Consider the following 24,095-nt stretch of genomic DNA (forward strand, 5'->3'; position numbering starts at 1 on the left):
AACATAGTACTCCCCTATAACCCAGCAATTTAACTTCTTGGCATTTACCCTAATATCCAGAAACAAGGGTGTACTAAAGCCATTAGCACAACGATGTTCATTGCAGCAATAAGATATGGAACCAACCCCGATGCCCCTCAGTAGATGATTGGATCAAGAAGATGTGGTATTTATACACAATGGAATTGCATGCAGCCATCAGAAAAAAATGGCATTGTTCCATTTGTAAAGAAATGGAAAGACTTAGAAAAAATCATATTAATTGAAGTAAGCCAGACCCAAAGGAACTCCATAGTTTCCCTCATTTTTAAAAATTATTGCATATCTAGGATTCTCCTAGCAAAGGATCACAATAGCTCAAAAGCTATGTACATATGGTCATACAGGATGAGACTAAATGAAATGAACTTTAATATATGGAAATAAGGTGTTTATGTTTGTGATTGTTCTTCTTAATATACTATGTGAAGTTATTTATTTTCTCACTTTGCCCCTTTATGGTTAATCTCATGTGGTTACAGTATCTGACTTTGTTATCTGGTATATTGTATATACCATTTCTTTATTTGAAATAGGGAAAGGAAGGGGGAAAACAAGATGATTGGGAGAGGGTGGAGGAAGGAAAGAGGGACAAAAACATGAGATGGGGTATCAAGTTTCGAGAAGTTTTGCACTCATTACCTGACAAATGTAATTAACCCCTCTATGGATTATCCCAACAGTAAAATACAATAAAAATAGTATAAGACAAAAATATCAATATATGCTTATAGACACATATGTGTGTATATATATGTGTGAATATACATGTGTGTACATATATATTAACTCAAGTATATGCACATATACATATATTTGTGTTTACATATGTGCACACACATATGGAAATATTGCATACTGCTCATTTCACTTAAGTGGAATATTTTCTCTGAAAATATTACTGATTATAAACAGCTTGAAAAGAAATTAAATCAAATTTATTTGTTCCAAGAATGTTGAAACCTCAATTATCAAATTTGACCTCTGTCTATTAGCAAAGTATTAAAAACTTAGAAACTATTATCAATTTGGATTGGAGTTTTCTGAATTACTATAGGATTTCATTAGGGGTTCGTTATTTTCTTTCTTTCTTTTTTTTGCCAGTTCTGTGGCTTGAACTCAGGGTCTAAGCACTGTCCTTGGGCCTTCTCAAGGCTAGAGCTCTACCACTTGAGTCACAGTACCATTTCCGCCTTTTTCTATGTGTTTGGTACCGAGGAATTGAACTCAGTCAGGTCTTCATGCATGCTGGGCAATCATGCACTCTACCATGAGGCCAAACTCCCAGCTCTAATGGGGTGGGAGGCTTTCTTTCTAAAGAAAAAAATGAATCTTATGAATTAAAAAATGTCTGTATCATAGTTTATGCTCAATGGAAGAATATTCAGATTTCACTTGACTCTAGCAGAATTTATAGTCATTCATTCTTTTACCATTCACCATATTGTAAGTGTTGAATGTTCCAGGAAGGCACTTGACAATGTACTGACCATGAATTTAAGAACTAAGGGAAAATTTCACACTAGCTTCAGAATAATTCTTAATTTAAGTCAAGATGACTGGCGTCCTCTTCCTACATTAATCATTTGTAAGCTGAAGTTATGACTTCATTATAAATGAGCATCATGAATCTGATTGTAAATCCATGTTCCACTTCAGTCAACATTTTATTTTTGTGGGAAAAAATAGGGAAACGAAGGGTAAAGAAAGCCTCAACTACCTGTGTCAATAACCTGTCAGAAAAATATTATTTCCTTTCCCTTCGCGTAAAGATGAGGTACAGATCAACACCTTATGCCAAATGCACAAAGGTAAAAAATAGCAGGACAGTGATGCATACAAAAGTGTGTGTGTCCTAGGAACCCATTTTATAGCTGCACAATCTTATAGCTGATATTTCTATCCAGTAGTGTTAAATTTTAAAAAGTAAATGGAACTAGTGTCTCTGGTAATGTGTCATATTGAATCTATCAATGAAAAACAATGCTAGTTGTAATTTTTTAAGCACTCACCCCATTTTGAGATTGTTTCAATTAATCTTGACAACACTGGTCAAGATGATTATCAACCTCATCTTGCCTATGAGGCTTTGAGAGTTAAAATAATTTGCCCCATATTTCATAGCTTTTTAAGAAGCAGAAGTAACATTTGTTCAGCTCTTTCAGAACTGATGTTCCATTCCACTTCCTCCTTGTGTGTCTTTACAACAGCCCTGAGTTCAGCAGGTAGGAATTATTTTTCATTTTCAATGTGGAAGTAGGCTCAGAGAGAATAATGCCTGTTAATGTCACGTCACTACTACATGGCTGGATTTCTAAGCTGCTAGCCACTGTATCCTGTGAAGAAGAAAAATGGGAGAGTTGGGAAAGTGTATGGCCCTATAAAGAACAGATCTTATCCTCACAGCTGTGGAATGCAATGCTCTTGACGCCTTCAACTAGGCTTAATATATAGCCTGAAAATATCCTTTGGAAAATAACTGCATGATTGTTTGTAGGGTACAGTAAAGTCAGCTGGACATCTCACCTATTAAGAGGTGCTGGTTTCCAGTGGGCAGATTGGCAAAGGAATTCTACTAGAAAAGTCAAAGAGGTGCAGAGGAAAACAGCACAAGGCAAAGTGCAACCGTAGGTCTCAATCTCTAGCATGATAACTTTATCTCACTATACTTACAACAATTCCTTGCTGAAGATTCAGATTAAGAAATATTGAACTTTGTAGACATTCCATCTGATTCTCCTGTAAATAAATTGCGAACTTCCTTGGGAAGATCCTGACCCCACGGAAGAAGCTGACAAAATGAAGCTTGAGCCTGTTTATAGGAAAGCCAGAAGAAGTGGAGGCCTAAGACTAAAAGGAAAAATCGGTGTATTGAGGTAGAAGAATTACTTTAGCTAGATGATTCTGATAAACCATTTCCATTTCTGATCCTTGATTATCAAGGTTCTGACGTCATGAATTTAATGAATACAATGGATTTTAAACGTTATTTCAGATATAGCATTACAGAAAATTTAAAGAAAAGAGAGGCATGACTGAAATTAAGGTTGTTCTATGAATTTCTTGCCTAGTGTATGAAAATCCATAATTGTCTCCAATTATCCTCAGCACATTTGGATGGAATTGAGAGGAGAGTCCTTGAGCAACCAATCCTACAGTGATGTGTTTCTGAGTTATCCAAGGAACAGAGTGAGAGGTTAACAACAATGTGTTAACATTGTACCTAGTTAAAAAGATTTAGAGATTGACACTAGAGATGAAAAAGACCTTTGCTTGAAGCCAGTGTTTGATTGCTAGTAATTGAATGCATTTAGGTGCACAGAGTAGAAAATTCAACTCAAGTATATTAACAGCCCCATAAATTTATTAACTCAAATAACTGGGGGGAGGATGGAAATCTGATTGTATTTTCCACATAAGGATTGATCTGGCAGGTCAACAATGTCACTTAAATATATATTTTTTTCTTTCGCCACAATTTCTACCATGATTTCCAAGTTTCATTTTGTCCTCAAATTGGTTTCTTTTCTGGTTCCAAAAAGGTGGCTTAATAAGTCTTAGATGTGCCTGTGGCTCTGAGTATATTCAAAAAGAAGTGGAAGAGGGAGGAGGAATGCAGATGGAAGGAAAGTTTCCCATCAATGGAATGGAATTCTTTGCAAAGAGTCCAATAGGGGAATTGTTAGTTTGGATTAATCAGCCCCAGACTACCACAAACACATTAATGAAGTAAGTGGATGGATATAGAAAACCCCCAGTAGTAACTCCTCCATGATTATATTCTCCTTTGCTGACAAATAAAAAACAACTGCATATTCTACAATCCACTGTACAGCACCTCTTCAACCACAGTTAGGAAGCTAACATCTGCATGTGACCAATCTAGCTCATGAAAGTGATGAAAACAGCAGTTCTTTTCAATACTTTCAAGAGTCAAATCTGTACATTTAATTAAGGAAGAGCACACAAGTTGAGATGTGGTCATATATTAACAGAAATAATGGCAGTTGCTCAATCTGTTCTAACACAGATGGCTTACCATTCTAAGACTTATCATTGGTTTCCCAGACTTTTGCCCTTAGATAAGAACACTGAGGGAAAAACAATAGTGTTCACTAGATATAAAGAAAGACTATGTCAGATGTTTCTGTGGGAAGAAAATAAATGGAGTGGATGCACTATGGTACATCCACTGGTGTAGATGTGGTTCCCATAATGAAAGTCACTCTAGATCCCTTTCCTTAAAGATAATAAGAACAAGATGAATTTCTTTCTTCACAATGCATACAAAGGAATACTGATGAGTAGCATTTTAAATTTTTATTTTATTTGATTGTAAGGGTGGTGTACAGAGGGGTTAGTTATATAAATAGGGTAACAAGTACATTACTTGTTGAACATTGTTACTCCTCCCTCATTTTCTCCTTCTTTCCCTCCCCTTAACTCCCTTCCCCCCCAAGGTATTTCCAACATGGTATCTTGTAAGTATCACTGTTGCATTGATTGACACTTTGTCCTTTGTCTAGCCATTTTGTGATTTCCCTTTCCTTCCCCCAATCAGATATATGTATATACAAGTCACGGGGTACCAAAATCAAAATCAGTGACAACAGGGTTGAAATCAAAGAAAAAAAAACTGAAAGAAAAATAGAAATAATTTCACATAGTACATGGTCATATGAACATAGCTACTGAGTTATTGTGATCCTCTGCTAGTGTTATTCTAGACATTTACTAATATTACAAATGAAGGAAACCATGAAGGCTATATTCCTTGGGTCTGGCTCATTTCACTTAATATGATCTTTTCCAAGGCTTTTCATTTCCTTAAGACTGGGGTGATGTCATTCTTTCTGATGGCAGCATAGAATTCCTTTGTGTATATATCCCACATTTTTTTGATCCATTCATCTACTGAGGGGCATCTGAGTTGGTTTATATCTTAGCTATGGTAAATAATGCTGCAATGAATATAGTTGTACGGGTAGCTTTAGTGTGGCCTTGTTTGTGAAGTTTTGGATAAATACCCAGGAGTGGGATCGTTAGATCATAGTGGAGCTCTATGTCTAGTGTTTTGAGGAACCCCCATCCTGCTTTCCAGCGTGGCTGAGGAGCAGTATGTATTTTTGCCAGTCCTGAGGCTTGAAATCAGGGCCTGAGCATTATCCTTACATTTCCTCAAGGCCAGAGCTCTACCACTTGAGCCACACAGAACCATTACCTGCCTTTTCTATATATGTGGTACTGAGGAATTGAACCCAGGTCTTTGTGCATGCTGGGCAACCACTTTACCACTAGGCCAAACTCCTGCCCATTAGGAGTAATATTTTTTAATACAAGTCTTCAGTCACAAAAGTTTAAAATATCAATGGTGTTGAACTTACACTTTAGGGATGTTATTTTGATCAGCTCAGTCATAATGTGAAGTACTTGTTATGTGTTTCAAATGTTTTAAACTTACATGAATCCATTATATTTTAAAGACTAAGCTTTTAAAATGTTATATTTACATGATGTCTGAGGTTCAGTTCAATTGTACTGCTTACAAAGAAGAGGTGGTCTGAATTACATTAGTTGAGAAACAAGACTAGAGCAGCCATTTCCACAAGAGAAACTCATGTTCCCTTTAGTTTTGACTTAGACAAATGGGAAACTATCCATGTATGACATCAGGATACAGTAAAAGATAGTCAAATATGATATTTTGAGATAAAAATATCATCCAGATTGTTCTAGCAGTTATTCATGCATATATGTTGAACTACAGAATCTGCTTACAATCTGATTAGTAAACTATATTTAGAAAAAATGGTAAGAGATTGAGCATAATTGAGAAAAACAAATCAGGAAGTTTGACATTTGAGTTAGTTGAAGCACTATTGTTTGTTTAACTTACTGCAGTATTCATCTTTATAACATGGTCATATAACTGAAGGATAATGTTAAGATTAGTTCTATTTTGTTACATTTCTAAAGAAGGGGAAAAACTGTAGCAAGAACTTATAGTTATAAAAGTCATAAAAGATACCATTAGTGGATGATGCATTTGATGAAGAGTGAAGGAGAGAAATGGCTCCTATATGCGCAAATGTAAAAGAAGAAACATTGTCGATATATTCAAAGCATTTAGGTTGTTTGTAAAATCCAGAAGCACAAGGACTTAGTTCTCCATGCTGAGCACTACTTAATATGGTTAACTGAATGGGGGTGGTTTAAAATGAGAATTGTTTTTCCCTGTCTCCTCTTATTAATAAAACAAAGACAACACTTTCGTTCTATTTTGCTGATGTTGTGTTTTGCAATGGGATTGCTGCTGAAGCAAGAGCGAATACAACATCATCTGTATCATTTAAAGAGCTTGAATTGGCTCCTAGAAACATTTATAATTGCCCTTGCAAAAGAGAGCAGCCTCAGCAGGTTGGAAAATTACTGATCAGTGAACAAGTGCTTATTGAACACTCCAGGTTCGTATTCAGAAAAGTATGGAGCAGCATATAAAAACATATTTTCCTTCTTTTGGATTTTCAGTGAGAGAGAGGCATTGGAAAATACAATCCATGCACACAAAAAGAATGATTAATACTTCAGTTACTAAATATCACTTATCAGTGCAATTATAAATCAGAAAAGGAGGGATCAATAGAGTAGCCCAAAGATAAAACAAGAAGAATAAAAATCACAGAATCTTTAATGATGGAAAATTCTTTTCTTGATCACATTCATCTATTTTGGGAGGCAGCACATCCTACTACTGTCTTGCTCTAACTTCAAGCAAGCTGATAATAACCTTTATCCATTTACCCTCTTCTGCTGATGTTGTTTATTATCTTCAAATAGCCAGCATGCTAGTTTATGAGTATAGCGCATCTTGTTCAATGGCACCCCTATCTATCTCAGTCCCACGCATCACATCAAGGATCCTGATGAAAATAATACCAGGTGCATTAAACACTCTGTATAAGGAGGTCACTATTCTCTCTACTGTTTCTACCTTCTCCCCTTCAAATCCTTTTTCATATTCTCATCTGTAGCTCTGTTTTCCAGTTCCTCCTTGTAAGAGAACTTCAATGGAGCAATAACATTCCCTTCTCTTATCTCTTTATCTTATCATCTATGGTAAAGATACCACCATCAAGGTAGTACTTACCATTTTGTCCTCTCCATACTTTGTCAAAATCTACATAAATATAGCACAATACTCCAAATAGTGTATTGGCTAATGAGAATGCATAGGAAAATAGTACTAGCTGATGAGAATGCACAGGAAAGCAAATGCTATTCTCAACCAAGACATTGCATTTCTCTAACAATAGACTATGTTAGCTGTGTAGCATCTCTATCACCCTTTTATCTCCAATAGAGAATTGAATTGCCTATGGTCAAAAAATTTAAAAGCTTAGGAGATATTGAAGATACATCAAATTTGAACATAGCCTTTATTGTTATTGCTGCTAAATTTTCCTTGTTGATATCTGACTCATTCTTCTGGCTTGGCAAAATGGTGATTCAAGACTCAGCCATACATAACATTAGCTCTTCCTTCCCTATTTATGTGAACTACAAATTTAATCACAGTTCTGAAGGTTCAGTAGACTGATAAAATTGTACACAATGTTTCTGTGAGAATACAAATGAGAGAATGTTAAAATGTTTGCCAGTGTTTAGAAAATAAGTGCTCAATAAGTGTTAGATCTTTTGGAAAGGGGTGTCTCTCACTCATCTAGAGCACTCTGTTAGAGTGTGCTACTACTTTTTGCTTTCTCTCTCCTTCCTGCTTGCTTACTTAATAAAGTTCTACCAAGTTTTCTTACAAAAATATATGCATATACATGTATGTATCTGTACAGACATATACATATGTTGGAGGGACAATATAAATACAGAATTTGATTCAGGATAAGATTGATCTTTTTGTTCTAAGGATTTGTGTTAACTTGCCAGAAATTTCTCTAATTGCACAGATATTCAACTTCTCATTTTCATCCTCATCACGGAAACACAATTACAGACCTTGTCCAATTACATTAATAAAATATATCCTGCAGAGTAATATGTAGGATGCGCAGGATATTCACAGAGTATCAAAGGGATTGAATTTGAAAAAGGTTGAATGGGTCTCTATAAGATTATAAACAATAACGTAAGAGAAATAGAGTTGGTAAGTCACAAGGTGAGAGAATGTACACATGTATACAATAATAAAGACATGGTAATTATTGGTTTTAAAGTAGAAAAAGGATTTGAATTGATGCAGAAAGCAACGTCAACTCAACTATCAGGTGACCCTCAAGGAAAGAATTGGAAAACACCAAAGAATCCACTCAGACACCTAAATTATAAAAACTATGTCATGAAGATAATTAATCATAATTAGTGTCAAGTTAGATTAAAATAAAAGTGAAATATGTAATTTCCAAGTTCACTAAATTTAGGAGATGTATATGAAAGAAAGTGCGAAGAGAATTTTCAGATTTATACTATTAGAAAAATGCAATAAGAGAAAAAATAAGAATATATGTAAAGTATGACAGTTTTCATTCTAATAGTTCTGATATTTCTCCAAATGTGGGATACTGGCCCTCAGCACTCAGCATCCAAGAACTTTATTGGAAAAGCAAATTCAGAAGATATATCTTAAATTTACTGAATTTTTTAATAGTGGTGCATTTGAAAATGTCCAACAGTAAATTTTCTAAGATATTTTCCTCATAGTGCAGCATATGGTCAGGGGATAATATGGTTTAGAAATTCAGACTTTCTTAATTGAAATACTGACTCCCTATTCTCTCTTACCTACTCCAAGTACAATAGACATTTAGGCCAGTTTATGCATCTGCAGGCCAAAGACACCCTCTGCAATGATGGTCTGGAAATTAACTATGCGTTTCTCCTATTTTCTTTTCTGACAGCAAGGAGTGATCTAAAATTGTTTTAGAAAATAATTTTAAGGCTTTAAAATAAAGAAAATTTCAGTTTTCCAGTATTTTCTAAATTTACATTATGTCAGTTCATTTGTTAATTTTCTGGTCTCTGCTTTCACTACTGTTTATATATATATATATATATATATATATATATATATATATATCCAATATTACCATCAAAATCATATCAGGTCCCATAATCCATATGTAAAAACACTGGTGCAAGAATTAACTATAAGAACTTTTTTTAAAATTTGTTATACCTCGAATGCACTAAGGATAGCATCTCTTGGACTCTCTTTGCAAATACACACATTTGCTCTGTACAGAAGGTAACTACATATTCAGAATATCAGTGCATACTCAGAAGCAGATTCAGAGATTTAATGAAGCAAGGATAGAAGGAAAGTTATTTATTTTCTGAGGTATTTAACTCATCTGTTTCCCCTATTAGGTAGAGTGAGGTATTTCTGTGACATATATGGCAACTCTAATCCAAATGAATCAGGTCAAAACAGAGATTAAGTTTCCTTTGAGAAAATAAACCATACAATACCTAATTGATACCATACCACTTCCTAAGACATTTGGCCCTCCAAAGAACTCTAAACCCTATTCATTTTTCCCCCTATGGAGCAATGATCTTATAACTAACTTTTAAATCTCAGTATAGCTCAGAGTACATATGATAATTTGTAGCCCTAGTTGAGTTGTTCCTAGTTCTCCTCACTAAATTCCCTACTGAATGATCCAAAATGGCACCTTTTATTCTATTGAGCTCAGCCTATAAAACTGGTTTTATTCAATAATGCTAAAAACAGAGGGGTTAGAGTTACATTAGTGAGGCAAAGAGTGTCTTTCCTTTTGGAACAATCTCATTCCTTCCCTCCTCACTTTCTCCCAGGTTTTCTCTCCCATCCCATCCACAAGTTTTATAGTTCATTGTCAACACAGTGTCAAGTGAGCACTATTGCTACATTTGTTTAGCACTGTCAAATACAAATAACAGTAATAAAGTTGTTTTTAAAACAGAAACAACAAAAATTACAGAATGGAAAATCCTGTTTAGAAAATGAATAATAATTGATTTCTTCAAATGCATTCTCAAATGTATTTCATTACTAGTTTAACACTGACTCTCAGCGCACTGACCTAACCAGTTTCAATTCCAAGAATCCAGGGGTCACATGTCAGTTTTGAGGCCTGGGCTCAATATACTATAGAGTTCGAAGGCTGTCCTCTTCAAAAGAATACAGAAATCCTCTGAATTTAAATGGAGAGGTTGGGGTCAGTGGCACTGTCAGTTAGAACACACAAAATGGGAGCTCAGAATCTCTCTGTAATCAGGCTATAATTTACAATCTTTCTCATAGCACAAGAAAATTGATGAATGATTGCCTATGTATAAGGTCATTTGGTCATAGAAGTTGTCATTAGAGTATATAGAAATTTTCAGGACAAATAGTATTTATATTAATCAAGGCAAGGTTCTTGAGGAAAACATTTGAACATATTCTCTACTTTGTCAAAATATCCTAATGCTAACACTTATTTCTTTCAGTCATTTCTTTAAAATAGAATTAAAAAATACCAACCAAACATTACCTTCTGCATCAAAGTATTTTAAATTCTGTGTATTTAAGTTTCACTTCGATGTTACTTAGAAACTCAGGATGCATTATTTACCTATTTAATTTTTAGTTCCAAAAACATTAGCTCACTGAGTGAAACATATTACAGAGTATGGCTATAACATGCTACAAAGATTCTACAGATAAAAGGCAATAATGAAAAATTATCTATATGTAAAATATATGGCAAAATATCAGATATATGTAGAGCTTCTCAATATTATTTGTTTCCATGATTAGCTTTATTATTAAATTTCTAGAAAAAGAAAATCAGGACATTAGTCCTGGTCTGTCGTCTCCTTTTTTTTCTACTTAACCACTAGCTATTCTCGTAAGATCATTGATAGCTTTCTGAGTTGGAAGTGATTTAACTGCTCTCCCATTGAAGCTTCCCTGAGTTTCTCCTATTGTAACCGACATTGGAGTTGAAGTGCGTATCACCCAATAACCACACCTTACACCAGGAGATTCTGCACTTTGTAGATTGTTTAATTTGATCCTTCCTTGAATATCTTTGTTCTTTATGTATCTCATCCCATGTTAACATTTCAATGGCTAACATAACTGTTCTATCTCATATCTCCACCCAAGTCCTAGTATCTCTCTTTACCTCTTTATCTGTACACATAAATGGATGATTGAGATGACATAATATAGTTTTATCCCTAAATATAGGGAGATTTGTAGAAAGATATAGACACACATATTTGTAGGTATAGATGCAACTTCACATATATGTGTGTATCCATACTTATATAATTTGCATGTATACACACAAACATATTCTTGAGGTGATTCTTCTTTCATTTATTTCTAATTATTTTAGCTATACAATGTCATTTTATTTTTAATTTTTTATCTTTATTGCAAAAGGTGATGAGCAGGGGGTTACAGTTACGTAAGTAAGGTAATGAGTACATTTGTTTTTAAACATTGTTACCCTGTCCCACTTCCCATATCCCCAAGTTGTAGAGTTTTATTTCTAATTTTTCCTAAGAGAATCTTTATCGTTCCAACTGTTAAGTTAAAATCCTCATATTCTTCCTCTTTCAGAAACCACCATCATCAAAATCATCAAATACATTTTCAATTTCTGGTCAATTTATACACTGCATTTTCATTTTTCTATCTTGTAAAGTTGCATTGTTTTTATATTCCTTACCCAGATCCTGACTTCTTCAAATACCACACAATAATCCCTTAATTATTTTGGCCGCCTGCTTTTTTCAAAATTAATCAACAGAAAGCTTAGCTGTGAAGGTGCCACATACAACCTGTAATTACTAAATTAAGTTTACTAAACCAAACATAAATTACTTCCCTTGGCTAGTAAGCTTACCACCTTCCTTATCATCTAGGCTTTGACAATGTTCTCAATTTGGGTAGTTTTGTTTGTGATTCTAGGAAGTTCTTAGAAATATGTGGAGGTATTTTTGGTTTTACAAAGATTGCCCCGGGGAATTCTGACTTCGGAAGGGAAACCACTGTGATTGCTCACACAACAATGAATCACTTCACTCAACATGTCAGAGGGTCACCTGTTAAGCAGTAATGTAGCTGAAGCAGACACAATTACTTAACTTTTCAAATCTGTCTTAATGTTCCCACCATTTTATCTAAAATGTCCAAATGTCCAAATCTTCCATATCCTGTAAGACCTGGAGAAATACCACTTTTCTAGAAGCTCCACCTGATTCCCCGGAGGCAAATCTCTAATTCCCACAGCATTGCGAGCTATGTTTTTTTAACAACACTTCATTCCTACCACTCACTCCTTCTGAACAGAACATAAGCAAGGCTCCCCACTTGACTCCCTCCAGGAGTCCAGCATTATCCAGACTGGCAAAAACTTGGTATGGTTAGTGGTCTGTGATATGGTTAGTGGTTAGTGATATGGTTAGTGGTATAGCACACTTAATAATGGTATTGACATTAAGACCACATTTAAAATTACAGTTTGAAAAGAGTATGTAATGTCCCAGTTTGTGATTAATCCTTTAGCTCCCATATTAATACATTGCCAGTTTGGGCTATTTGCTTTTAGGTCCCATCTAAGTTTTCCTTCTCTTGAAGCTTCTGGTTACAATTTCTCACTTCTTTTTTTCCAAAACATATTTTACGTTTTTTCTCAATTCTTTTTTTCTTTTACTTGAACCCATACCTTAAGACTTCAGAGTTCCTCAAGCTGCCTCACCTCCAACGCCCTACCACTCCCTGAACCTGGCTCAACATGCTGGCTTTATTTCCTGCCAGTGGGTGGTCAGTACATATTTACTGAGTGAAGAGATGATACAATTGAGTGAGTGGAATTGAGTGAGTGCTGGAGACAGGCCACAGTATGACGCTGGTACAAAGGTAAAGAAAGCAGCAATGCTTGGAATACTCTCAGGCACCAGCATTCTCAGCAAGGTTCATGGCATCAACAAGATGAAACTGCTCCTATATTTGGAATCTGATGTCACCCTGCTTACTCCCGAGGATCAAGCATTTAGCTATGATTAGCTTTGAATGAAACCATCTCTTTCATTTTTAAGGTTCTTATTCCATAAAATGAATGTTTAATAGCCTTTTGTGCTACTCTCTGAAGATAAACAGCCAGGCATTAATTGCAAAGATCTGGTCAGTCATTTTATGTCTGTATGTTCTGATATCTTCAGGTATCATCATCATCACATCATTATCACAATACCATCACTATCATCATCATCATTACAAGATAAAAATTGTATATATGTTTATTTGTAATAGGGAAGGGAAGGAAAAAAACAAAATGAGGGAGGGAAAGTGGGAGAAAAACATGAGAAGAAATATCAACGTTTGAGAAGTAATGTTCACTACCCGACAAATGTAACTGGAACCCCTCCATACATTACCCTGACAATAAAAAATAATTGAAAAATAAAAACAGGGCTGGGAACACAGCCTAGCGATGGAGTGCTCATCTAGCATGAAGCCCTGGGTTCAAATCCTCCATACCATATACACAGAAAAAGCCAGAAGTGGCATTGTGCCTCAAATGGCAAAGTGCTAGTCTTGAGCAAAAAGTGTCTAACATCAGTGCCCAGGCCCTGAGTTCAAGCCTTCGGACTGACAAAAAAATACAATAAAAACATGTTTCCCCATGCGTGATACTTAGAATATTAAATTCTTAACAGATATGACACCTTGCAATCAGAAAAAGATTAAAACCATATAGACCAGGACATTTTCACTGTTGGACGTGAGAGCCCAATGCCCACACCAAAGTATGCACTAAATAGAGCAAGCCATCACAACTTAATCAGAGTAAGCTGCTGCGGCAGCAAAGCAAACCTGTCTACACAGAGGAGATAGTGTCACTCAGATGACTAGCACTTCAGCAGATACACTGTCATATTGGAAATGTTTATTGCTTTGATTAGAGATTGGGATTTCTATACTTCACAGAGAATAAGAGAGAATTGGCATGAGTTGTCCCTTTCAGCAATTACCTACTACAGAAAAGATTTAAAATAGAAGGTCATTCAGGCACAACCAGTTGATAACCATGCACTGAGCATATGTACCAAACACTATTCCCAGGACAATTAATGAAACATATTATTTCTAACACACACCATTTCTCAAATACTTGTTTTTCTTACCAAGCTTCTCTGTCTAAGACAAATTTGATCTTCTTCCTTACTCACTATATCCAATATGCAGCCCTATTACAATGAAATTTATTCTTTTATTACTTTTGTGCCAACACTGGAGATTGAACCTGGGGGCTTGTGCTCTCATTTGGCTTTTTCACTGAATGGTACTCTACCATTTAAGTCATAGCTCCACTCTTGACTTGGGTTGCTAATTGGACAAAAACGTCTCACAGAATTTCCTGCCTAGGCTGGGCTGGCTGCAAATTGCTGGCCTCCTATGTCAGCCCTTTGGTAGGTAGAATAACTCTTGGTGTGAGGTACCAGTACCCACCTGCAGAATGTAATTTATGTATTCTAAATGCCACTCAGAAGATAGCTGGTAAACTTCTGTCAAGTCATTGGGTAGCAATTGAGGAAAGGGATAGATGACACTCCTTTCAGCAATGCTGGACTAGATGTTCATTCAAAGTAACATCTGACACAGTAGCTCACAGCTACTTGGGAAGCAGAGAACAAAAGGACTCTAACTCTAGGTCAGCATAGGCAAAACCTTCAAGAGCTACTATGTGAACACCAGGAGCTGTGCATCCTGCCATGTGAATCATCTAGGCTGCAATAGAAAGACCAAAAGCCCAGCCAAAAACATGGCTCAGGAAGTAGATGCCCTGCCTCTGAAGAATGACCCTGAATGTCAAATCCAGCAGTGCCACTAATGCACCAAAAAAGGTGAGGGTCCCTTTGTCATGTCACTACATAATAAAAAAGAGTCACCTAAGTTGGTACTTTTCTGGATTTTTTCAGTCGAGAAAATTTTCTTTTAAATAAGGAGGGGCAGTAAAGACAGGAGCGGAACTAAAATGAGATTCAACTTTTTTTGTCAACTGTGAAAGAAAAATATGAATCTTTGTATGAATTTTTTATAAGTCCAATGTTTTCATTGAATAAATGAGAAGAAAGAATAGAAGTTAAATACATTTTGATTTGTGAGGAATAACTAACTACCCAGACTTAATTTCAGTGTAGACCATGAAAAATGTTTTCACAAAGACCCATTTCTAAAATTCTCTGAAATAAGTAACAAATGTCCCTTTAACTCCAATGCTTTGGGGGCTTTTGATGGGCAATGTATTTTTTTCTTGTGACCTTTTACAGTCGACTTTATTTAAGCTAAGTTCTTAAGTCTATACTTATTTAGTTCCTGCCTTCAAATCCTAATCTAAATCAGAACCTTGAGCTCAATCTTTCTGAGCTTTCTGCCAGATGTTAATATAAGATGATGACTTTTCAAACATCCTCTCAAGTGACTTGTTAGAATAGAACACAGATTGAACTTAATCACTCTGCCAGGACAAGTATAAACGTTCAAGCAGCAACATAGTACTTGTGAATGTTATCATCCACATCATGTGTGAATGTTATCATCCATATCATGGTCTCTGATTTCCCTACAAGGCAGATCCATGAAAGAAGCTCAGTATTGGACATTTGGATGCCTCTTCATAATTGAGTCAAGTAGCCATTTTCTTTCTATAAAGCCTATGGATTGAGGAATTCCAAATCGTTCCTTCTAAAAAAAAAAAAAAGCTCAGTTTGTCAAGACAGCTCTGTGACAAATTTTTTGTTTACTGGGATGCAATCTGTGTCTCTCCATTCTGCTCATAGGTTGCTGCTGTGTCCCTCAGGGCCCTTCACAATCATTCTTTCCACATCACAGCTCTGTAGAGATAGGATGGCAGTAAACTGTGTCTCTCCAAGTCTCACCTTGTCCTGGATAAAAATTCTTTGTTGCTTTTACGAGGCTTTCATACAACATTGTTTCAAGGCCTGTCACTTATCACTTGCTGAACATGCTTCAAGTGACAGGTTATTTTGTTGTTGTTTTTTTAAGTATATGATACTTAACTGGGCAAAACACCAGAGTTTATAATCTTTCAGGCTCAGTAAAAACCGGAGGGACTGTACACAATGCAATTTAGGTGAATTGAATTGTACTTAACCAATAAGAATTAAGTGATGACCTGCCAGGTCCTCTGGACTCAGGGTTCACCTAACACACTCACCTGTGACTGCATTCCACCTCAGGAAGACCAGTCACCATCAAGAACAGGAAAAGCAACACATGCTGATGGAGATGTGCAGAAAGAAAAAGGAACACTCTTGGTTGAAATGGAAACTTCGAAAAGAAATATACTCAATATCTGACTTATGTAACAGTAACCCCTCTGTATATCACCTTTGCAATAAAAAAAGAAAAAGAAATGTAAGTTAGTGCCAACATTGTAAAGGCAGTTTGAAGAATTCTCAAAAAAATAAGGAAGGAAGGAAAGAAGAAAGAAAAGAAAGAAGGAAGGAAAGAAGGAAGGAGTGCCCTATGATCCAGTAATATGACTCTTAGTCATTTATCCACACTAAAGACTGTTTTATAATAACCATGTTGCACTGTACACCACAGTCAAATTATGGAGAGAGTCCAGGTGCCCATCAATGGAAAAATGGATCAAGAATATGGAAAGAAGAGAGAATGAGTGGAGAGAGAAAAGTTAAGCAAATGTAGTCATCATATTTAATGTACATCTGTGAAAATAGCACTAGGTTAACTTTGATGGTTTGAGTAGGATTTGAAGATATAGGAGAAATGACAAAAATGGTAATCCTGGTCAAGATGTATTGTTCTCACAAACTGACATACTGAATTAAACTACTTTTACAACCACTTAGAGGTAATAGAAATAAATTTTAAAAATGATTTCAAAACTCAGTTGGGTTAATTTTAAAAATTAATATAATACTCATTTCTAATCAAGAGTCCTAAAAGCAATCAAATGAAATGCAAAAATGTTTCTTGCTCTTGGTCTAAACATCCACTTTCCTGGAAGCGACAACATTCAAAACTCTTGTGGAATGTTTTCAAAGTATTTCCTTTAGTATATATATCACTTGACTTTTTCTTTTCTGTTTTCAAACAAAGAATAATATGTGTATATTCATCTGAATTTTTTTCACTTATTTTGGATCTCTTTAATCCCCCAAGTATATAGAACCTTGCAACTTTTGAATTGCAAAAGTCCCAAGAAAGACAAGTTGAGAAGGGCAAATTTTAAGGGACTTGACTCACTGTCTTAAGTAGCTTTGAAGATTCTCTGCTGACAGACATTCGAGGTGGTTCCAGCTTTTGTGATTACAGAAAACTCTACAGAAATAATATGCTCACAGAATTTTATTCAACCTAGCTAAAACCTGACAAAGGATAGAGGCAAGTCAGTAAATTAGACAATCATATCATTGAGAAACCTTTGAGGGAGAAAATGTTCCCCCTAATAATCAGAAAGTAGCAAATCAAAACCAACGAGATACATGTAATATGCTTCCTGGTGGAAAGATATTTTAAAAGTGAGCAGCACCAAGTTTTTGCCAGGGTGTTGCTGTGAGGACTCTTGAAGACCACAGCTGTAAATGTAAGTGACTTGGCTATTTTTAAACCTCTTTGCTATATGGTCCATGTGATATGTTATCAAAAACTGACACCAGTGAGACATTCCACTTGCTGGCCATCTAGCAAATTCTTTTCATTGGTAATCAGCATTAAGCTCAGAAAGCGAAGTCCTTAGAAATGGAACTGTCAGCATAGCAATTCAAGAATTCAACACATGGTCTGCTTTCAGCAGAAAAAGAGAATTTCAACAGACATTCAGAGAGGTTTGAAGTCCCTAATCACTATTATATTTCACAGGTTGATACAATTTCTAGTCTTTATTAGGATGTACCCACATTATTATTTGCCTCTTCTGAGCTAGGAGTGTTTAAAATGGCCCTTATGTAGATTCTGATTCAGGGATATCAGTCAACAAGAAACAATTCCATATAAATAAGTTGCTCCTCAGAATTTAAGCAACACCTGAATTACTGAAAGAAATTACTGAATTACTGAAGAAAACATCAATAAATTATCACAAGAAATGATTTATATTATTTCAAGTAGTAAAGACTTTCATAAGGTGCCAGGTGCGAGTGGATCACTCCTGGAATACCAGCGGAGATCTGAGCTTTGCAATTTAAAGCCAATAACAAATAAAGTCCATGAAATTGTTATGTCCAACTAACCACCAAAAAGCTGGAAACAGAGCTGCGGTTCAAGTGGTAGATTTGCAAGCCCTGAACCGCAAAGCTCAGGGACAACACCCAGGTTCTGAGTTCAACCCCAGAACTCCTCCGACACACATGTATGTGAAACTTGCATGGAGATCTATACAGTTATTGAAGTTTGGGTCAGCATCTTGTTTTATCCCTATAAACAATTACTAGTTTCAAAAAAACTTCCCAGATAATATTTAATTTACCTAGTTGCCAATTTGCTTATCTATAAAAGAAGAGATCTAGCCTGTTAAAATCATAGAATGCTCTAATATTCTTCCATTTACAATATAGACTGTTTATTACAAATTTTATAAAACAAGTCCCCCTCTCCATTTCTTTTTTTTTTTTTTTGCCAGTCCTGGGCTTGCGCTCAGGGCCTGAGTACTGTCCTTGGACTTTCTCAAGGCTAGCACTCTGCCACTTGAGCCTCAGCACCACTTCCGGCTTTTTGCTATGTATGTGGGGTACCAAGGAATCGAACCTGGGTCTTCGTGCATGCTAGGCAAGCACTCTACCACTAGGCCAAACTCCCGGCCCCTCCATTTTTTTTCTTTGCTACTGATGGAAAGAGTTTAGTAAGCTAGGTGAATAAATAAAGCTATTTATTGATCAGGATTCAATATGTCCATTTTCTATATATTCTATATATTTTCAGGCTTATCCATTTTCTCACACATTTTCAGACTACTGGAAGATATTTAATTCTAGCATCAGATATCTCAGATCTAAAGAAGCTAGCTGATTGATAAAGAGATCAAAAACAATCTCAGAAAAAAGTTCCATCTTCTGTGTTTAAAATACTTTAATATACTCCAATATGTATAAAATCACGAAAAAATGTACATAGTTTTTCTTTTTGCTTAAACCTTGGACTTTCTTAGCAGAAGTTCACAATAGGGCAAAACCTAGATACACAAGGCCATATGGGGTGAGGCTAAGTGAAAGGACATCCAAGATATAGAAACAAGAGCCATATAATGTGTGATTGTTTTTCTTAATGTACTATGTTATATCTCATCTCTTTTGTTGTCTCTTGGTTATCTCATATTGTTAGGGTATCTTACCTTCTTACCTGATATATTGGATATGTGTTTATTTGAACTAGGATAGGGAAGGGAGTAAAACAAGATGAGGGGATGGGGGGGTGAAGGAAATGAGGACAAAAACATGAGAAGGGGTAGGAATGATTGTTAAGAAATGCAGCTTCTATCTGGCCAATATAATGTAACCCTTCTATTAATTGCAATAAAAATATAAAAAAAGTACATAGTTTTATACAAAAGTAACTTGATTTTCATACCTGTGGACATAAAGTTTCCAAGTGGTTGGCTGCAACTCTGACAATTTTGACTCCATCTTCATTTGTTGACATGGAACAAGCAAGATTGGCCACCTTCAATACAATGGAAAATGATGGAAATTGTTTTAGCTCATCAGGGAAATACAGAAACATTTGTTATCCAGGACAAAGAAGAACATGCATACCTTCATTGAAAATTCAGTGACAAACAGCATTTTTATAAATGTCACTGGTGTCTGTTATGAAATAATTCTGAAAAATATATTAAAACAAATAGCAACAAAGACCTTAGAGAATTGTTCAATATAGAAAGGATGTGCTAGGGAATGAGTCAGGAAAGTCTCATGGTATCAACATCTAATCTATAACGAGACGCTCTTAAGGGACTGGAAAAAGAAGTTTCTCTACGCATTGAATGCTAATAGGTTCTTGGAATCTACTATGATTGCGGCCTATTTTAAGTTGGTAATTGGTTTATCATTTCCCAGAGGTCTGCTATGCATACTTAAGTTACATTAAGCATAGCTATATCCTATTCATGTTTTATTCAACATCAAAAATGCTCTCTAGCTGGACAAATACAAGATAATTAAATACTTCTCCCCAGTCGTGATTTTCTACTACAACTTAATGAGCACTATCTTATGTTTTGAATTTCATTCAAGCATCAGTGACACCCAAGTTCCTTTTATAATTTGCTTTTGAAACTTAGATACTCTTCCAATGACATGGGCATTCTTTTAAGTAATTATCATAATGTCTATTACCAAAAGCCAATATTTGCATATTCATATTATAACAGAGCCCCACAAAAGGATATGAGGTTCTTTTTCTTTGAGCTAACAGAACTTTTGCTAACCCAAAGAGGGTTTCTGTAAATTGGAAACATTTCATTGGCTATCACTGCCAGAAGACACATTCACACAATAATTTTTCTAATATGTCTTTTATTTTCTACATACAATGCATTGTTTTACTCCTCAACTCCAAAATATAGTCAGTTGCAATAAAACCAGACATTAGTGTCATGTAGCATAAATGTACAATGAATATCTTCAGGTCACCACTTGAAGAGTACTACAAAATGATATTTGATTTACAGGCTCTGCTTTTTATAGCATTTCTTTCAATAAGTCAATAGTACTTCTTGGTTTGCATTTATATATAATAAAGTAACAGCCATACATTATTCAGCAGTGGAAGGGCATTGTTCACTTTATTAATGTACATGAAAAGAGCGAACTTGAAAAGGTCCTTTGTTGGCTTGAATGTCACAATGCCTCAACTTTTATATCTGACACATAATTAGTGCATTTGTGAATTAGGTGAAAAGGGCAAGTCTCCGCACACTCTGCCTCCCCTCCTCAAAGCTCCCTCAATGAGTGCAACTTAGCAGACTAATTGCTTTAAAATGTATTGCAATTATATTGCACATGGAAAGAATTCCTGTAAGTTAATATGAGTTGTTCATTAATGATTGGTTCAATTTTTTGATCAAACTAAAGGAATCTCTATGAACCCAAAAGTTTAAAGTTATAAAAAGATGGGCCCTATGTGAACATTCCTTTTACTTTAAAAGACAAGTGTATCCCATTTCTCTTCTTTACCCTTTAAAAAGGAGATATTCTTGTTCTAAATATCTATTGGTCCTCATGTTAAATACAAATTGGCTAAGTAACTAGCATAACATAGAAATTTGAAGTACAGTTTATGTTTATATTTGACAATACAACACACCTTACATTCAAATTTTTCTATTCAATGAATGATCAGATAAACATTATGACTACTCATGTCTATAATCATCAGAATTTCAGAACTTCTGAGCAGAACTTTCTGTGCCAACTACATTTTCTAGATAATCAACTACTATGTGAGTTTAATACTTTTATACAAACAAGGTTGAATTTGTGCATTTATTTGCACTTATTAGTTTTGAAGTCAAGATTTCCCATTTGCTGGGATTGTGCTCTACCACTTCAGTTAAATTCTCAACTATGTTTTCGTTTCTTTAGCTGGAGATATTTTTCAGATAGTATCTCATGTTCTTCCTCAAGAGAACAATCTTCTTATCTGTGTCTTTGGTATAACTAGTATTATTATCATGACAATGCTTTATCAAAAGTTGGGTTTATTAGAACAATTCTGTGACCATACAGAAAATCTAAATATATCTGACTTTGTTACCTGGTAAATTGCATATGTGTTTATTTGAAATAGGGAAAGGAAGGGGACAAACAAGATGGATGAGAGAGGTAGAGGGAGGGAAAATGGGAGAAAAACATAAGAAGGTATATTAATGTTCAAAAAGTAATGTACCCATTACCTGATGAATGTAACTGCAACCCCTCTATACATTAATCCAACAATAAAATAAAAATTTAAAAATATATAAGAATACAATATAAATTTCTTCCTTTTATTTTTAGGGCTGGAATTTAAAAGCAGGATTTCATACTTTCTAGACAGCAGCTCCAGTACTTGAGATATACTTTCAGTGATTCATTGGCTTCAGTCATTTTTCAGCTATGTCTCACTTTTTCACTGTCCTGGACGCAGGTTGCAATCCTCCTATTAACATTTCCAACCTAGCTGGGAATACAGGTGGGAGTCATTAGGCTATATCTTCTTCATTTCTAATTTGAATGTTTAATAACTTATTTTCCAATGTACTATCAATAGTAGAATTAATGCCTAATTTCTGCTTTGAAAAATCATTCTTAATTCTGTATGGCCTTTTAGGCAGTTGGTATGTTATCAAGAAGAGTATTCACTTGTCAAACAAAATAGTAAATAAAGTATTCTGCAAAATTGCTTCAGGTATTTTGACATTCTCTGGCACATATGGTTATCTACATAGTCTTTTTAAAAACTGGGTAAAGCTTCATTACTTAACAGATGCTTATCAAAATTTTCTGGTATATGGGGTATCTCTCAATGCTTAAAATTAGAGCATCAGATTTGATACTGGGAGAAGGTTGAATGATGCTAGAAGTGTTTGGCCCTACTCAGAGGAGTTTATCATTAATAAAGTGCTCATTAATTAGCCCTTGTGATTAGAAATGTATGACTTAAATAGTCTTCCTTTCCTAGCTTGTTGATGACTCAACACACACCAAAACATCGGTGTGTTAGTCTTTTGGCCGCTCACCTCGTATCCAAATCTCTCTTGACTTTTGCTCATTTCCACAGTGTGAAACAATATGGCATATCATAGGACAACTTCAAGACACAGGAAACTAGGTCCGAATTTTGTAGATATTTTTAATGCTGCTTCTCCCCCTCCTTTTTAGAACTCTGTCGTTAGCCTAAGAATGTAGTTCCTTGAACAATATTTTTCTTAGAGTATTTTCTTTACACCTCCTTAGCTACAGGGTGGGCCAAATGATTTCCATATATATTTTCCTTTCTTGTGTGTGCCGCCCATGGCGCTTCTTCGTCTGTGTATGAAAGATCACATGTTTCACTTTTCCAAGTTTTCTTATAGTGTTATGCTTGTTTTCAATTTAATTTTCCTGATTCTGTCTGATACTTACAATTGTGTTTTCATTGTGCATGCAGACACTGGGGTTTTTGAAGATGGAAACAGTCTGAGGACTACTTCTGACATCTCATAGCCATGATTTGGCATGAATTTCCATTCATCCTATGTATCTTCCTATATATAATAGGAAAATAAAGAACTTCTACTATCTAAATGGTTTTTGTAAAATTAAGTTTTAGCAGTTTAAGGAATTTTTTTAAAATGTCCCATTCAAGAACTACAAATTCCATGTATTTCAAGAGCTACAGAAGGGTAAACACCCATAGAATTGAGATGTAACTCAGTGATGGGAAAGAGTGCCTCTACTAAAAGGTACATAGAGTAAGACGATGTGAAAAGAAAGCTCCTTGCCTTAGCCAGCCGAACTGTACTGGCCAACTACCATCCCTAAATCACCAGTTGTAACCTCCACTGCCACTGTAATCCTCTCTTAAATGGATAGAAAAACAAAAACATCCTGAAACCAAATGACTGAGAAGCCAATAACCAAATATATATATATATGCTCTTTCCAGATCCAGAATTAAAGTATCAGCAAAGGTTTCTGCATTGAAATAACTGGACAGATCTTGTATTGAAATTGTGTTAAGCTTTTGCCAAGCCAAAGATAAACAGACTCTAACATGTCCTCAAAAAATGGTACCAAAGACATCAAGTAAACAAAACAAAAACCTAAAGAATCATATATATATATATATATATATATATATTAATTAGAAGAGACTAAGATAAAGTGTTCTTTCCTTTAACAAATGATTTATGTTATATCACAAATAACTACCAATATAGTATCTAGTAATTACGAAAGAAATTTTCATTTTGCTATTCACTGAGAAGGAAACAAAGTTTACTAGCAGTCTCTGCTCTCTGAAATGTATAACACACTTTAGCACTTCACACTTGTCT

The 24,095-nt window shown here is 35.2% G+C and overlaps 1 protein-coding gene across 1 annotated transcript in view; it reads right to left on the minus strand.

Moving 5' to 3' along the window:
• The window catches only part of Ctnna3 (catenin alpha 3), a 1,180,588-nt gene that overhangs the window by 397,338 nt on the left and 759,155 nt on the right, over nucleotides 1–24,095 (minus strand). The window contains exon 10 of the mRNA XM_090346411.1: nucleotides 19,646–19,738. Coding sequence (XP_090202537.1) covers nucleotides 19,646–19,738 — 93 coding nt within the window. The remainder of the gene's footprint in view (nucleotides 1–19,645; nucleotides 19,739–24,095) is intronic.

The sequence above is a fragment of the Megascapheus bottae genome, chromosome 15 (assembly GCF_031878675.1).
Source record: "Megascapheus bottae isolate mThoBot1 chromosome 15, mThoBot2.hap1, whole genome shotgun sequence".
NCBI classification, from domain to species: Eukaryota; Metazoa; Chordata; class Mammalia; order Rodentia; family Geomyidae; genus Megascapheus; species Megascapheus bottae.